Source organism: Gallinula chloropus, assembly GCF_964237585.1.
Source record: "Gallinula chloropus genome assembly, chromosome: 18".
NCBI lineage: Eukaryota > Metazoa > Chordata > Aves > Gruiformes > Rallidae > Gallinula > Gallinula chloropus.
The window spans coordinates 11,502,728-11,519,929 of NC_140103.1; the positions used below are offsets into that span (position 1 = coordinate 11,502,728).

At 61.5% G+C, this 17,202-nt stretch overlaps 2 protein-coding genes across 2 annotated transcripts; one reads left to right on the forward strand and one right to left on the reverse strand.

Annotated features, from left to right (window-relative positions):
- Positions 1 to 567: 567 nt before the first annotated feature.
- Positions 568 to 8,275, reverse strand: LOC311198741 (ectonucleoside triphosphate diphosphohydrolase 8-like; the record flags this gene model as incomplete). Its single annotated transcript, XM_084272745.1, has 10 exons — positions 568 to 940; positions 1,367 to 1,504; positions 1,987 to 2,097; positions 2,456 to 2,719; positions 3,740 to 3,970; positions 4,102 to 4,261; positions 4,991 to 5,141; positions 5,822 to 5,939; positions 6,624 to 6,744; positions 7,047 to 8,275. 10 exons carry the CDS (start codon positions 8,273 to 8,275, stop codon positions 731 to 733), a joined length of 2,733 nt encoding a protein of 910 aa, XP_084128871.1. The 3' UTR covers positions 568 to 730.
- Positions 8,276 to 10,611: 2,336 nt separating this feature from the next.
- Positions 10,612 to 16,899, forward strand: ENTPD8 (ectonucleoside triphosphate diphosphohydrolase 8; the record flags this gene model as incomplete). The annotated part of the gene is made up of 10 exons (XM_084272746.1): positions 10,612 to 10,731; positions 11,148 to 11,265; positions 12,201 to 12,351; positions 13,002 to 13,161; positions 13,535 to 13,765; positions 14,785 to 15,048; positions 15,441 to 15,551; positions 15,671 to 15,805; positions 16,416 to 16,563; positions 16,708 to 16,899. 10 exons carry the CDS (start codon positions 10,612 to 10,614, stop codon positions 16,728 to 16,730), a joined length of 1,461 nt encoding a protein of 486 aa, XP_084128872.1. The 3' UTR covers positions 16,731 to 16,899.
- Between the last annotated feature and the right edge of the window lie 303 nt (positions 16,900 to 17,202).

Genomic DNA, 17,202 nt, shown 5'->3' on the forward strand with positions numbered 1-17,202 from the left:
GGGAAGGGAGGGGAGGGGGGAGGGGAGGGGGGAGGGGAGGGGAGGGGAGGGGAAAGGGGAGGGGAAGAGGAAAGGGAAAGGGAAGGGGAAGGGGAAGGGGAGAATATTTCAGTTGGAAAGGACCTCCAATGATCATCTCATTCACCCCCCTGACCACTTCAGGGCTGGCCAAAAGTTAACACCTACTACTGAGGGCATTGTCCAAATGCCTCTTAAACCCTGCCAGGCGTGGGGCATCACCCACCTCTCCAGGAAGCCCTTTCCAGGGTCAGACCCCCCCCTCAGCAGCCATGGGCGATGCCTCCTGTCCTGGGATGGGGCAGGACACACCAGCCCCAGGTGGGGTATCTGCTGCTGACACTAACCAGCCCCATGATGATCCTGTTGCTGTCAGACACCCTTCTCTCTTCCCTATCCACTGGTCCCACCACATCCAGCCCCCTGGCACTGCTGTGGTCCCCATGGCCCCAGCACTGAGCCCCTTCCCCACATATCCATTCCCTCCCTTCTAGAGCATCTCCAACCAGCAGCAAGGGGAAAGGAAAACCAGGCAGCACACAGCTCCAGGAGGGTTTTTAAGCCTGTGTGGGTTCCAGCTCACCAGGCCAAGCCACTGGCACCTCACATTACAAGTTCCCAGCTCCTGGACATGTGGGGCGATTCCCCAGTCTGCAGCTCCTCAGACCAGTGCAGCAGCAGGACTCGTTGTCTTCTGCAGCCCCTGGAGCTTCTAGAGACTCTCATAACCAGAGAGCTTTCTCTGGCAGCATATGCCTGTGAGCAGGCAGAAGGTGAGGATGAGCATGATGGCCAGTAGAACGGTGGCTGCTATCCAGCTGCTCCTCTGGAGCCCTATGACTTTCTGGGGAGTCTCTGCAGGAATCATGTTGGTGAGATTGAGCATGTAGCCCAGAGTCCAGCCCACGTCTACGTTAGTGACCTGTGCACACAGGGGAGGAAGAGGCATGTGAAGGGCTGCAAAGTACCACTCAAGCCAGAGAAAACATCTGCCCTTATGCTCCCAGGTCCTGCTCCACAGCACAGTGTCTGTGCCCACCTTGGGCTGCAGGTACATTCCTGAGATGAGCTGGGCAAGAGCACCAGTGGCCAGGGCCAGATGCCCCAGCAGGTCTCTGTACAACTCCAGAGCTGCTTAAATGGTCCTTCTCACTGCCCAGGGCACGGGCCATGGACCGTTCCACCCCCATACCCCCTGCTGCCCAGCCAGGCAGGGCAGGGGGGATGCAAACCACATGAGCCATGGACCATTCCACCCCCATACCCCCTGCTGCCCAGCCAGGCAGGGCAGGGGGGGTTCAAACTGCTTCACAGGTGGGCACAAACCATCTCAGAGGCGCTTCCCTACCTGCTGGACGAAGTGGATGTTGGGCCACGTCTGGTGGTTGAACTTGTAGCCTTGCAGGAGAAGGGTGAGAATGTAGGAGCTGGAGGCACAGGCATCACGGAGGTGGGTCCTGTTCCTGGTTGGGAACTCCTTCTGCACCTGTGAGGAGCAAGAGGGGCTGTCAGCACGGGGCAGAACCCGGCGCACCCACTGCACAGCTGGGAGTGAAGACCCGTCCCCTGGGCTTGGGGAGCAAGGAGGACCCAGGAGGCTGCAGCTGCTCCCACATCTCCCTCCACAGAGAGAACTGTGCTCCTCCAGCCACTGCCTGCACAGCAGAAGATGGGCTGCAGGCAGGCCCTCAGGCTGCCCAGCACCCAAGTCCTCAGGCTGCCCAGCACCCAAGCCCTCAGGCTGCCCAGCACCCAAGCCCTCGGGCTGCCCAGCACCCAAGCCCTCAGGCTGCCCAGCACCCAAGCCCTCGGGCTGCCCAGCACCCAAGCCCTCAGGCTGCCCAGCACCCAAGCCCTCAGGCTGCCCAGCACACAAGCCCTCGGGCTGCCCAGCACCCAAGTCCTCAGGCTGCCCAGCACCCAGGCAAGTGGGGCAGGGGCTCTGGGATCTCCTTGGTGAGATCTCACCTCCTCCCAGCTCCTGGTGCAAAGCTGCCAGATGGTGGCATTGACTGTGCTCAGGGGCTGCCCTCCAGTCAGGTTCAGGGCGTGAAGATTGTAATAAAGCGCAGAAAAAGCCTGTGGGTGTTTAAGACCAAAGACAGCAGGTTAGTGAAGTGCCCAGGCCCCTGCCACCCCTCACCCCTCCCTTTGGGCATTCTGCAGGGGTCCCAGAGACTACCTCTCTGATCAGCACCCCAGGTGTTGCCTCCCTCTGAGGAAGGGGGAAGCCTGGATGCTGCTCCCCACTCCAAAGAGACCAGAGCTGTGACAAGCAGCCAGGGTCTTGCTGGTGAGCACCCTGACCACCTCTGTGTGTCAGTCCCACCCCAGCTACCAGGGCTGGCACTGTTCAGACTCTTCTAAAGCAGCTGCCCTGGGGTCTTGGCTGCCCCAAACCCCCCACCACAGCCATGGGGACGGGGGGGCTCCTTACAAAGAACTGTCCCCGCACGGGCGGCTGATAAACCCCGTTGAAGCCGCACGTCCTGTTGGCCCCACAGGTGAAGTTGAAGAGGTTCTGGATGGCGCTGGCGCACGCTGCTGGGTCCCCCGTCCCGCTCACCCACAGCACCTGCGCAGGGCTGGGTGTGCTGGGCGCGCGGACACAGGGGCTGTCGTAGAGATCTGCTGTGGTGAGGTTCTCCTGGTACCCCTTGGGGTAGCAGGGGTGTGATATCTGCTGGGGAGGTGGGCTGCCCTGGAGAGAGTGGGAGCTGTTAGTGGGGCTTGGTGTGGGATGCCAGTGAGACCCCCACCCCCCCATCCTGTGCTTAGACGTTCCCCCCAAGCAGGATCTAGACCCTAGGAGGGTTTGAGGAGAGGCAGGATCCATCCTTTGCATGACTACCTGCCCAGGCACTGAGGGTGAGGATGGAAAGGAGAGAAACAGCCCACAGATGCAGCACCTGTTCCCCCACCCGGACGCAGGACAGTTGCATGGTGGCTCCACCACCCATGGGGGCTTGTCCATGGGCTGGGGTGGCACAGCACAAGCACACTGTGGTCAAGGGTCAGCTACAGTGACAGCTTCATGCCCAAGTCCTTGGGGGTTTGCACCCTGCACTGAGCATGGACCCAATTTGTCCCCACTCCTCCTTTGTAGGGTCGACATTCTCCAGGGAGAGCCAAGGCTGAGAAGCCATTTAAGCAACCCCAGAATGGCCACTGCTCCTTCTCTGCAGCATGCCCTGGGTGAGGAGCTTTGCCTCTTCCAACCAGCATGAGCCAACATTGAGCCCTCACCCTACAACCAATCTACAGACATGAGGGTCCCCCTGTGCAGCAACACCTGCCTTCACCCTCCCATGCCCCGTGCCTGCTGCTGAAGACCAGCCTGTGCCTGTTTCTCCCCATAAAACCAACTTGTTACCAGACTGGTCTTCCCCAACCTTCAGGCAGGGTGCCAACCCAGGACTGGGCCCTGCCAGCCTTCCATCAGGAATGGGATGGAGGTCTGGTGGGCAAGACCGCACTGGGACAGGGACCCTGAGCACCCACAATCCTGGCAGCCCCTGTGGTCAGCCTTTGGGATGTCCACCTCCATCTCAGCTTATTCCTGCCTTGGTGGCCCTGTTGTACCCAGTGTCCTCACTGGGGGGTTGTACAAAGGTGTGGAGCTCAGCAGCCATCACACAGCCTTCACAGGGCATGGCCTGCCCAGCTCGGTGGGATCAGGGCTCAGGCTGCAGCAGAGGAGCACAAGGCTGGAGGCGGTTACCTGGTGTAAGGATGCCATCAGCATCTTCAGAGCTTGCTTCTGCCCATAGCAGAGGTAGCTGTGGGTGTAAATGGAGTAGTTGGTCCCATACAGCCTGAGGAGGGCTCTCGTGCTGCTGTCATCTATAGTGGTCCCAGGAAAGAAGGTGATCTGGGTTGAAGCCCCACCAAGGTCCAGAGCTCCGACTACATCCTCCACTGGTGGGTGGATCCGCTCACCTGTGATGGAGACCTGCACGGCACTGGGACTTACCCACAGGGACCCAGCTCAGGGCAACCACGGGGGTCTTGGCTTCCCAGCCCAGCCCAGCCCACAGCTGAGCAGGCAGGGGGGACCCCTCTGCCCGCTCCCCCAGCCCGCACCTTCACCAGGGTCTCCAGCAGGTAGTTGACGGTGATCCAGCCGAAGGAGCCCTCCTCGCTGCCCGTGAGGATCCGAGCTCCGCGGAAGTCCACAGGGTACCCGCCAATGGCCTTGGCCACCTCGGCAAACACCCGCTCGGCCTTGGTGCTGTTCTGCTCCCTGCCCAGGGAAGAAGATAACGACCGGGCGCTGGAGGCGCTGATGCCCGGGGAGCCCTGGGCACAGGGCTGACAGCGAGAGGCTCCGGCTCCTGCCCAGGAGTGGGGCCACCCAGACATGGGGCACATCCCCACCCCTCGCTGCCCTGCCTGGGCTGGCTCTCCTGCAAGCCCCCCGATCCCTCCACTGCTGCCTCGGGAGCTCCCCAGGAGTGCTGCCCACGGGCTCTGCCTGAGCGTGCAGGAAGGTCAGTGCCCGTCTGGCAAATGGCTTGAGCCACCTCTGGGGCTGCTGCAGTGGGCTGGGGGCTTCAGTGGGCTGGGGGCTCCCGTGGGCATGGCCAGTGGCTCCCCGTGGGCACCCTGGCCAGCTGCAGGGGTGGGTGCTGTGCCCATCACCATGGCCTGGGTGGGCAGCAGCCCCTGTGCCACCAGCTCCCTGTGCCCCAGCCCCTGTGCCCCCAGCCCCCTGTGCCACCAGCCCCCTGTGCCACCAGCCCCTGTGCCCCAAGGCCACTGAGCCCCAAGGTCCCTGTGCCCCAGCCCCTGTGCCCCCAGCCCCCTGTGCCACCAGCCCCCTGTGCCCCAAGGCCACTGAGGCCCCAGGCCCCTGTGTGCCAAGGCCCCTGTGCCCCCAGCCCCTCTGCCCCCTGTGCCCCCAGCCTCTGGGACACAGTCATGTGTGGTGGGGGAGGGCTCGGAGGGGGTGGGCTCTGGGCAGTGCTGGTACCTCAGCAGCCGCATGCCCGCTGTGGCCCCCAGGTAGGTGGGGGTCTGTCGCTGCTGCTCTGCTGGGATGATCTTCATGGCCTTGTCCAGGCAGGGCTTCAGGCTGGCTCCAGCCCCAGCCGGGTTGTCCGCGTAGCTGGAGATGCCGGGTCCTGCAAGAGGGCACCTTGTGATGGGGCGAGCTCGGGGACACCCAGCAGGCACAGTGCAACATGAGACGTACACCCATTCCCCTGGGCCAGGGAGCTGTCTGGACCTCCTTGGCAAGACCCTGATGTGCCAGTCACAGCCCAGCACTCTGCTGTCTTTGGTGCTGTACAGACACCAGTAAGAAAACTGCTGGCTCCAGAGGCCATTGGGGATCACATCCAAAACCCAGGAGAAACCCAGTAATGTTTAGGGTCTTCTGCACAGGTTTTAGGAGGCCCCATGGGAGGGTGAAGCCACAGATTATAAAAGAAGCTGTGAAGACATGTTTTGAGAAGAGGAGTCAAGGAAGTGGTTGCTTGGGAGGAGGAGCAAACTCTGCACATACAGCATCCGAAGCCGCAGGTTGATGTCCAACCATCAGCAGCACAGGGATGGTTGCTAACTGGAACCATGCTAACTGGGGCCAAATTCCTCACCCACTGCTGGATCCCTCAGTTCCTGTAGGCCTCCCTGAGGTACAAACTATCCTCCCTAACACTTTACTTCAGTTCTTCCACCAGCCTATCTCCCTTTGTCTCTGCACAGGCTTAAAGACCCCATGACCTAATGATGCTGTGAGAGCCTGGGACAGCGACCCAGGAGAGGCTGAGGGAGAGGGATGGACACATCCTGGCACACTCACCAGTCACGGTGCAGACCTCCACCTGGGACACGATGCCGGTGCCGTTCTCCTTGTCCATGGGCCACCGGTAGATGAAGAGAGCTGTGTGTGTGGAGCCAGCGTCGAACACCAGGCCGTACTGGGGGAGGCAGAGGGGACACGGTGTCACAGCAGGCTCAGGGCTGCACCAAGTGCCAGGGATGGTTCTGAGAGCTTCTGGTCTCCCTTTCCCTCACATTCTCCGTGAATGAGAGCACAGGTTTGCATTCCAACCTCCCTTCAGCAGCCCCACTCCCCCTCTAGCCCCCTGAGGTAGCCACTCAAGGGAATTATAGCTCAGAAATGGAAGATGGGCAGGTCAGCAGGGTGATTTGCAGAGCAGGGAGACATCCAGGCATGTCCACAGGGCTCAGGCTGCCCAAGCTGCTCCCAGACTTTCAGGAGTGGCGAGGCTCCCAACCTCGGGCTGTTTGCTAAGAGAGTGCAAAAGCCAGCAGGAAGCGACAGGACAGAGAGATGTAAGCCCACCACATCCTCTGGGTGGATGAAAATGGAGAAGAGAAAGCATCAGGGATAGAAAATGGAGCAGCTGATCTTCTGGGGAATGCTGCTCTTCTCTCTGCTGCCCCTAACAAGGACCACGGTTTAGGTGGGGTGCTCCATCTGCCCAGTGCCACCTCGGTAACTTTTATGCCCTGAAAAGCTGTGCTGGTGGAGAAGACTCACAAGTGGAGAGGAAGACAGGGCTGGCGGAAGGACAAGAGGTGGAAAGGGACTGGCAGGCATTCCCAGGCTCCCCCCAGACCCCCCGCCGGGCACCTACTTTGTTCCTTGCTGGAACGACAGCATCCTTCACCGAGTGCAGGACCAGGAGGAAGACGACCACCCCCAGCACTGCCAGCACTGCCGCCAAGCTCCGGCCCACCATCCTGAGCCGGCGGGGGCTGTGGGCAGGGACAGTCTTAGCAAGGGCAGCCCCGACCCGCCGGCTCCTGCCCCCTCCTCCCAGTTCCCACCGCGGAGGCCGTGACCCAGCCCCCCGGGCCGGGACCAAGCCGGGCGCTCGGCACCAGCACCTCCCGAGCGGGGAAGCGCAGGGACAAAGGCTCCTCCCGCCCGGCCCTCGGGCAGGGGGCTGCGGCGCTCCCCCCCCGTACCCCGTGCCAGCAGCACCCCTCCTTGCTCGGGCAGGACCCGCTGCTCCCTCTGCCTGTGCCCCGGGGCACCGCACCGTCCTGCCCCGCACCCAGCCGAGCGGCGCAAAGCGAAAGCGATGCTGTTGCCGTCTCGGATGTCCGGGTTGTTCCCCCGGTCAGCCTGGGGCGGGAGCGGACCCGGGGGGGGCGGGGACGCTCGGTGGAAGCCACAGCCCGCAGCGGGGCAGCTGCCGGCCCGCCCGCACCTCCGCCCGCACCCCTTCGGGGGGTGGGACCCTGGCTGCGGGGACGGATGGGGACACGGGGACGGGGATCCCGGGCTGAGAGGCCGGGTCTCTGGCTGCGGGGTCCGGTCCCCGACCAGGGGGCAGGTCCTGGGCCACGGAGACAGGTGGCTGCCCCGCTGCGAGGGCCAGTTCCTGGCCACGGAGATGGGTCCCCCGCCATGAGGACGGGACCTGCCGGATCCCTCCTGCCCGTGGCCCGGCCCCTCAGCCAGCCCGGCCCGTACCGGGCAGAGTGGGCACGGCGGGGCCAGGGGCAGCAGGGGTGCGGGGCGGGGGTCCGCTTCACCCTGCAGCCTGTTCAGGTCTGGGCAGGGATGCCTGGGGGGCTCCCGGGCCTCGGCGGCTGCTTCCACCCCCGGAGCCACCGGCTCACAGCCCCCCGAGGGGCAGGAGGTGCTGGCTGGTCTCGTCGTGAGCTTGGCGGGGGAAGCGGGGGGCTGCTGAAGCCCCGCCGGGCAGTGCGGGAACCACCCCCCCCACCCCTCCCCGTCCCCGGGGGTAGAGGTTTCCCAGCAGACCCGCCGCTCCGGCAGCGAAGTGGTTAAAGGCCGCCGCGATCCCAGCCCGGCTCTCAGCCTCAGCCCCGCCGGCTCCTGGACAAGGCTCTCCTGGGCAGGTTGCTGGTCTGGGGCCAAGGGGAGGGCCGGACGGGGCTCGGGGCAGCCTTTGTCCCGGCAGCGGGGCTCCGCACTCCAGGTACGCGCTGACACGGGGCCGAGCGCCGCGGCGCCGGGAGCAGCAGCCGGAGCAGCCCCGGGTGAGCCGCGGGCAGGGCGGGGGCCGGGCTGCCCCTGACGGGGCTGAGCTCGGAGGGATGCCGGGAGGGCCCCGGCCCGGGAGAGCCCCGGCCGGCAGCGGAGCCGGGTTGCCGGGCTGGGTCGGCGCGGTCTGTGGGCGGAGGGAGCGGGGCGGAGAGGGCCGGAGCCCACGGTGCGGGGGGGAGAGGGGCTCGGGGAGGGGGAAAGGGGCTCCGGGGTGATGCGGGTGGTGCGTGGAGGGCACTGCCGAGCCCCAGCGCTGGTGGGAGCCATGGGAGGCGGGGGAACGCTCTGCCTCGCAGAGATGCTCCGGCGTGCACGTCCACCCCCGTCTCACAACCTCAGGAGCCCTTCAGACTCCCAAATCCCAACGGTTCTCGGGGAGGGGGGGGGTAAGTCGGCTCCCCGCTCTCCCACGCAGCACACAGCTCACACCCAGCAGCACCCTGAGCCTTCCCTCCCGGGTGCCACAGCCCCTTTGTCCCTCCACGCAGGGACACGGCGAGGTGAGAGACATCAGTGGGGGGTTTGTGGGGCTCTCGGGGGTGCCCCAGCGCTGTGCACAGCTGGGAACTTTCCCCACAGTGCAGGGGCAGCCGTGGCTCCTCGTGGTGCCGTGCAGCAACGTGCCTCTTGGGTAACGCTGGAGGCATCAACACCACCTCCCATCCCTGCTGCTCCAGGGATGTACATCCTGAACACACATCAGTGTGGTATCAGTGCTGGGCAGCCCACCATGCTGCTGGAAGGCTGGACAGATTCTGTCATGCCTCTCAACTTCACTCAATGGGCTCCCTCCCTGTGCTCTGCTCTCCTTCTCAGGCCTTGCTGGCTTAGTGTTGCCTCCTGCCCAGTCCCAACCAGAGCAGGTGGAGCTGGTTTCCCACCTGTGACCATGCAATTTATCACCACTTTGTATTGTTCCATCCTGTGTGGAACAGAATTTTCCAGGAACTGGGCTGGGGAGTTTTGCCACTGCTGTGTTATCAGAAGCACATCCCAACAACAGCTGCATCTGGGCTACTAGCACTGGAGTCGTGACAATCATCAGCTGATTCTGTATGATCTCTTCTGGCCACAGCCACCATACAGGAAGGGCTCTGGCTGTAAGATGAGGTCTGATCAGGGCTTCCTGTAGTCACATGTCCCACATGTGGCCAGAAGAACAGCTACTGAAATCATCACACATCTCATGTCACACAGGAGGTTGGTCATCCTTGTTCATCACCAGAGATGCTGAGCCAAAACCAGGAATCTGCACCTCCTTTGACCTTGCCAAAGGTCTTTCCTCTCCTATTGAAGCCACTGATCTGACCTGGGGAAGGGGCTAGGGAATTTCTCTGTGATTTTATCCACTCACAGGACAATTATGTAGCCAAGTGACAGCCCCCCCCGGTGTCACCCCAAAGCACGGGCTGGGTTAATCCACTCTCCAGGCTGTGTGCAGGGCTCTTGGGACACCCACTGCTCAGCTGGAGCCTGGCTTGCAGCCCAGTGCTGTGGCTGGAGGTCAGCCCAGCTCCTTGCAGGCACGCTGCCCGTGCGGCGGCACCGAGCATGATGCAGGCAGAGGGAGAGCTGTGTGTTTAGAGAAGCACATCTGGAGCAGCTGTGGGGTGCTGAGCACATGGGCATGGCAGCTGCTGTGTGCTGAGGCTGTTGCAGAGAACCAGACCCTTTGGCTTTGCTTCTCCACAGTTCTTTACTGATGCCTCCGGGCTGGTCCTGCTGGAGCTGAGGCTGGCAGGACGTGGGAGGTGCAGGACCTGCATTGTTCCCCCGGGGCTCCTCCACACTCCTGGCATTGCTTGCTATCCCTGTCAGCATGCCAGCTTGGCTACAGGGCTGTGTGTGCCCAGATGCCCTTCTGCCTGCCCTTGGGGCTGCAGGAGAGACTGGGGATCACCTACGGGAAAGGACACTCTCCCTGCATGCCTGCTTACCTGCTGCAGCATCACCAGGAGCCAGGGAGAGCTGGACCAGGGAGAAGATAGGTGGTCAGAGGTGCTGCTCCCCTGCCTGGAGCAATGACCCTCTCAGGGACAGTCCCTGCCTGCTGGACAGCAGATGTGACCCCATGGTCCCACATCTCATGGGACAGGTTTTGCAGGGGTGCAGGGTATGGTGGCATCATGTGGGTGCCAGGGAGATGTGTCTCTACAGCCTGGTGAGGGTGGCCACTCTGGAGCCCTGGCAGCCTGTGACTCCTGCTAGCCACTGCCATGCTCCCCTAGTGATGCTGCTAAGAAGGGAGAAGCTGACCTGCTGCTGCCCAGCCTGTAGTTTGAGCAGGGCAGAGGAACAGGGTCCTGGCTACGTGCAGAAAGGGGCCTGAGGGGCTGCAACTGAGAAGGAAGGGCTGGAAAAGCCATGCTGAAATTCCCAGGGAGGGAATGCTCAGGAGAGCATGTCCCAGCCCTGAGGCTGCCAGGAGCCTCCCATAAAAGCAGCCATTCACCAGAGAATGTCTTCACATCCTTGGTAGGGAAGGAGAAAATCCCATCCTCATAGGTGTCTCATCCATCCATGAGATTTGCATTTCAAACCCAGCCTTGCCAATGCAGGGGTTTGAGCTGGGTGTGGGGACTGTTCTTGCAGGTTGGAGGAGAATGAGCTACAAAGCCAAGGCCGTTGCAGGTCTCCTGGCAGCCACCTGTGTCTTCAGCATCCTTGCCCTCATTCTGAGTGTCGTGAACGTGAAGGATGTGTTCCTGCCTCCCAGCATCAAGGTAGGGTCCTTGGGAGGCGTGCAGCTGCCCGCGCTCGCTGGGCTGTAGGGCTTTCCCCAGCTTTCAGGCAGGCTGTGCTGTTTTGTCACCAAGAAGGGGACAAACTCTCATGCAGGCTGGCATGCCAGGTGGGTCTGGCAGAGTGTGGTTGCTGCCACCAGCCCTGCAGCACGGAGACCTTTTCCCCTGCAGAGCAGAGCCAGCTCCAAGGGCTCGCGATGGAGCCGTGCCCGTGCCACAGCTGGGGACTGCAATGCCAAAGGCTTTCCTTGCCTTGGTGATGCTCTTCATCTGTCCACTCAAGGTTCCCCTGCCCGCCAGGAGCTCTGCTGGATCTCCTGGAGTTGCGCTCTCTCAGCGGGTGATGAAGCTGGTCTGCAGGCCCTGACACCCCGTGTCCCCTCTGCCTCCCCCAGTACGGCCTGGTGTTCGACGCGGGCTCCACGCACACGGCTCTCTACGTCTACCAGTGGCCTTCAGACAAGGAGAATGGCACCGGCATCGTGTCCCAGGCAGAGGTCTGCGCCGTGTCTGGTGAGTGTGCCGGGATGTGTCAGTGCCTCTGCTCTGCCCCTGCTCAGCTGGGGGATGCTGGGGCTGACCGGCCCCAGGGCTTGCCAAGGCTGGCTCATGCCAGGCGTGGTAAAGGGTAAATGCCCCAAAGGACAATTATTTATTTGCATTTCATTTATAAATCCCCCAAAGGGCACTAATTCCTGTTGCAAAGGGATGCCAGGCTCTGGCATGAGGAGGAAAGGACCAGGCTAGCATGGGGAGGGGGGATCTAGAGCTGGGCTGTGACTGGGAAAGGCTTCCAGGCCAGGGCAGAGGTGCTGGGCAGGGAGTAAGAGAGCTCAGAGCTCACCTCGACCTCCAGTCCAGGCTTTGTGGTGTTGGTGTGGCTGTTACTGGTTAACTGAGAAGGTCTGGCGGAGGGCAAAGTGTAAGAGGGGGGTGCCTGGGCTGGTGGCAGTCATCGTGTGCAGAGCTCGGGCAAGGTGAATAGCGGCATTGTCACCCCAGAGCCCGTCCCTACCCACCACAGGACAATCTGGTGCCAGCCTCTAAAAACAGGAACTCAAACAAGCTGTGCAGAGGGCACCTCTGTGCACTTATCAGCCCTGCACGCAGAACAAAAGAGAGCCTGCCCCCTTCCCAGGGGAATAAGGAGCTGCTGTTTGTCCCCCGAGTCCTGCAGGACCGGCTGGCCACCTTTGGGCACCTCAGTGTCCCTGGGCCCCAGCCTGTGCTCAGCACCACAGGATGTGCACTGGCCTGTGCCACAGCTCATGGCCTGCACGTGCTGCCACCATGCACTGCCCTGCCAAGGACACCCATGGCAGGGGTACCACTGGCCCCCACACGAGGGGAAAACACCCCTGGGGGTTTTTGGTTTGAGGGTGTCTCATGCTGCGCTGTGCCTGCTGGGTGTCCCTGAGCTTGCCCCATCACGGGGTGCCCTCTTGCAGGACCCGGCATCTCCAGCTACGCGGACGACCCGGCTGGGGCTGGAGCCAGCCTGAAGCCCTGCCTGGACAAGGCCATGAAGATCATCCCAGCAGAGCAGCAGCGACAGACCCCCACCTACCTGGGGGCCACAGCGGGCATGCGGCTGCTGAGGTACCGGCACTGCCCAGAGCCCACCCCCTCCAAGCCCTCCCCCACCACACATGACTGTGTCCCAAAGGCTGGGGGCACAGGGGGCACAGAGGCCTCAGGGCACAGGGGCTGGGGGCACAGGGGGCTGGGGGCTCAGTGGCCTTGGGGCACAGGAGGCTGGGGGCACAGGGGCTGGGGCACAGGGGGCTGGGGGCACAGGGGGCTGGTGGCACAGGGGCTGGGGCACAGGGGCTGCTGCCCACCCAGGCCATGGTGATGGGCACAGCACCCACCCCTGCAGCTGGCCAGGGTGCCCACGGGGAGCCACTGGCCATGCCCACGGGAGCCCCCAGCCCACTGAAGCCCCCAGCCCACTGCAGCAGCCCCAGAGGTGGCTCAAGCCCTTTGCCAGACGGGCACTGACCTTCCTGCACGCTCAGGCAGAGCCCGTGGGCAGCACTCCTGGGGAGCTCCTGAGGCAGCAGTGGAGGGATCGAGGGGCTTGCAGGAGAGCCAGCCCAGGCAGGGCAGCGAGGGGTGGGGATGTGCCCCATGTCTGGGTGGCCCCACTCCTGGGCAGGAGCCGGAGCCTCTCGCTGTCAGCCCTGTGCCCAGGGCTCCCCGGGCATCAGCGCCTCCAGCGCCCGGTCGTTATCTTCTTCCCTGGGCAGGGAGCAGAACAGCACCAAGGCCGAGCGGGTGTTCGCCGAGGTGGCCAAGGCCATTGGCGGGTACCCTGTGGACTTCCGCGGAGCTCGGATCCTCACGGGCAGCGAGGAGGGCTCCTTCGGCTGGATCACCGTCAACTACCTGCTGGAGACCCTGGTGAAGGTGCGGGCTGGGGGAGCGGGCAGAGGGGTCCCCCCCTGCCTGCTCAGCTGTGGGCTGGGCTGGGAATGTCTTTGTGTGCAGCTCAGCCTGTCTCTCTGCTCTCCACTTGTACAGATCAGTTCATAGCAGCCCCCATAGGAACATGTTACTCTTTCCCTAGACCACAGCTCATGTGTGGGAACCAAGAATCCAGACCTCTGTGCTACATGGAGGTCTGTGTGGGTCAAGGAGGATGTGGGCAGCAGGGGTTTAAACAGTGAGACAGGACATGTAGGGGTGCTCAGGGCTTCTGAGCCCACAAACCCTTGAGGGGAGGGACTGGGACTGGGACTCCCTCCAGTTTAGACTAACTCTTACTGTCTTATGGGGCCAGTTTTCCTTTGCAGGGAAATGGGAACATCCATGGGACACTGAGGTTTTTGGAGCTCTGGACCTTGGAGGCGCCTCAACACAAATAACCTTCCAGCCTGGAGTCACCATTGAGGACAGGAACACCTCTGCCTTCTTCAGGCTGTACAGCACCAACTATTCTCTCTACACCCAGAGCTACCTCTGCTATGGGCAGATGCAGGCCTTGAAGATGCTGCTGGCATCTCTCCACAAGGTACTGCAGCCACTGGTCCCCAGGATCTGCTCAACCCTTTCCCACTGCCATAAGAGATGTCTTCCCAAACTTGTGGGCGTGCCTGTGGACAAAGGGGAATTCTCACAAATTCAAACACCTAAGAGAAACTTGGATTTTATCGACTGAACCACAACCACCACTCATTTGGGTGGAATGGGGTGGTGGGTGCCCTGCCAGAGCCCCCTTCTCCCCAGATGTTGATGTGTAATGGTGCCCTTCTTCATTTCCCAAGCCCAGCTGTATCCTCAGGTTCTTCCCTGTCCCCTCAGACACTGGCACCGAGTGTTCCCAGGTATCAGCTTCATTGGAACACAAGTGGTTTGAAAGGCTCCCAAGTCCTCTGCTGAACAACTGATCCAACATCCAGTTAGGAGAGGACAGGGAGCCCAGGGCCATGACCTGGCACCTCCTGACTAGGACTATCAAGTCTCCATCCAGTCTTTACGCAGGGGACTGAGGCTCCACACAGCTCAGTGCAGGGGTGACAGGGGATTAAATTCATTCACTCTCCCTCAATTTCTGCCCAGAGAGAGAATTCCCAGCACACCTCCAGCACAGCCCCCCACCACTAACTAGTGTCCTCGCAGCTCACCTGGGGCAGAACACACAGCCTGGTGCTGTGGGAGACCGGGATGCTCGGGGAGCACGGCTGCACCTCTGGTCCTTTCTGGGCCAGGGCCACAGGATATGGTGGGGACAGGCTGAATGCCACTCTCTGTGCAGGCAGAGGGCATGTGGTGCCCAGGGAGCAGGTTGCCATCCCTACAGGGAGGCACAGCCTGGGCATCACCACCCCGGCATGGCTCTGTGGTGGGGCTGACGGCAGGACTGGCAGAAGCCAAGGGCAGGTAGTCATGCAAAGGATGGATCCTGCTTCTCCTCAAACCCTCCTAGGGTCTAGATCCTGCCTGGTGGGAATGTCTAAGCACAGGATGGGGGGGGTGGGGTCTCACTGGCATCCCACACCAAGCCCCACTAACAGCTCCCACTCTCTCCAGGGCAGCCCACCTCCCCAGCAGATATCACACCCCTGCTACCCCAAGGGGTACCAGGAGAACCTCACCACAGCGGATCTCTACAACAGCCCCTGTGTCCGCGCGCCCAGCACACCCAGCCCTGCGCAGGTGCTGTGGGTGAGCGGGACGGGGGACCCAGCAGCGTGCGCCAGCGCCATCCAGAACCTCTTCAACTTCACCTGTGGGGCCAACAGGACGTGCGGCTTCAACGGGGTTTATCAGCCGCCCGTGCGGGGACAGTTCTTCGTAAGGAGCCCCCCCGTCCCCATGGCTGTGGTGGGGGAGGATGGAGGGTGGGAGTCGAGTCTCCACTGCTTGTTTGAAGGGGTGGAGGATGTGGGGAATGCCAGACCTGGTCCCATCTGCAAGCTTCTTCTCCTATACTGGAGGTGGCTTCTGCTGCTTGTGGTGTCCCAGCCCTCCCTGAGGGAAATGGTCTGAGCTAGCTCAGAGCTGAAGCAGCAGCCCTAGAACTTGTCCACCAGCTCCAAGACTTTCTGGTAGACCACCAAGTGGGTGCTGGATGCAGAATGCTGGGAATTACACAGGACTCTAACCCTGGGCAAGAGAGGCTCCTGGGTCTTCTTTTTGGGGTGAGGAAGCAGATGACGTTTTTACCACCCCCCCTTATTCCCCAGGCCTTTGCTGGGTTCTACTACACCTTCCACTTCCTGAACCTGACCAACCATCAGTCTCTAAATGATGTCAACTCCACCATCTGGACCTTCTGCAAGAAGAGCTGGTCAGAGGTGAGAGCCCTGTGAGGGGGCAAGGTGCTTGTGCCGTCCCTAATCCCTGCCCAGATGTCCTGCTGTTCCAGGGAGGATTTCTGGGCACGTTTCATTCCCTGTTGCACCGTGTCCCACAGCTCGTGGAGAGCTTCCCACAGCAGAAGAGGTCCCTTCACATGTACTGCTCCATGGCCATGTACATCCTGACGCTGCTGCTCGATGGTTACAAGTTCACGGAGCAGACGTGGAGCAGCATCCACTTCAGCCGGCAGGTAAACGCTGCGTGGGGTGGTGGGAGCGGGCAGGCACCTGGGGTTTGGGGTCCTGGCCCTGGCCTGAAGACATGTTCAGGAGCAGCATCTGTGTCACTGCCTCATGGGTGCCACCCAGTGTCCCCAGCACAGCTTCACCCTCCTTACTCCCCCCCCCCAAACCTCTGACATCAGCCTGTTTCTCGACTCAGAGAGAACATGAGATAACTTTAAAGGGGGCAGAGCAGGATGTGACCACTTTGGTCTCTCATGCTGGGCAGAATTCATGTGAGGATTGGAGAGGTGGTGGTGGCCCTATGACCCGTTTGAACCAGAATACACTGAATTTGAAGGATCACAGGGCAGGATGAAACCTGGGATCCAAACTCCTGTGCAGGGCACCAGGCACATCTGGACCAGAGCAGCCACCCATGTTCAGCTGCTCTTGGGGAGGGGGTAGAGCAAAGCTCTCTGTGAAACTGCTGCTGGTGGTTCAGGCTCACCACAGCCAGATTCAGGTGTGAAATCACAGCGGGGGCAGCTCATGGGTTGCTCCTCAGTCCCTTGCACCAGAGCCACTGGTGCCTGGGAGAGGGACTTGGAGAGGGACTCCTCTGCTCTCTCACCACAGGCAGCAAACACAGACATCGGGTGGACGTTGGGCTTCATGCTGAACTTCACTAACATGATCCCCACAGAGGCTCTGGAACATGTCAAGGGGCACCAGCCCAGTCTGTGGGCAGGCACCGTCTCCTTCATCGTGCTGGCCATAGTGGCAGGTCTCGTGGTTGTTTTCCTCCAGTGTTTCTGGAAAGCTGAGTAGCTCCCAGCCTCCTGCCCAGCAGCATCCTGGCTACTAAACCAGGCAAAGAAAATGGAAGGGGGAGAAGAATGAGGGCATTATACCCATCTCCATTGCTCAGGTTCAACTGTGGGTCATCTCTAAAGGTGTTGAAGAGGACAAAGGTGTCCTGAGGTCTCCAGGTACCTCCAAGAGGAAAAGACTCCTGACTCCAGCAAAAGGTTTAATCTGGCTGACAAGAGCTGACTGAGACTTGGTGGCTGGATGAAGCCAGATAAATCCACTAGAAATAAAATCCTTGGGTTTTCAACAATGAAGGTCATGGACCAGCCTAGTGCAGTTTTCTTGGCACTCCCAGTCCTGCCAGACTGTTCTCCTGCCAGCCATGGGAGGCCACTGGTGATGGAGAGTGGTGGCCACCTAAACTGAGGAGAGGGGTGACTCCATCTGTGTCTTGCCCCGTGCAAGATGTGCAAGATTTCTGTAGCATGTGACAGAGGATCTGCCCAAAGACACCCTCAGTGGTCTTTAAAAACATTTACTGGCATTTCTCAGCAGAAAGACATGAGTGGATGTTGATTTAAGAGCTGCCAACTCTGGCTCAGGGTTTATTATA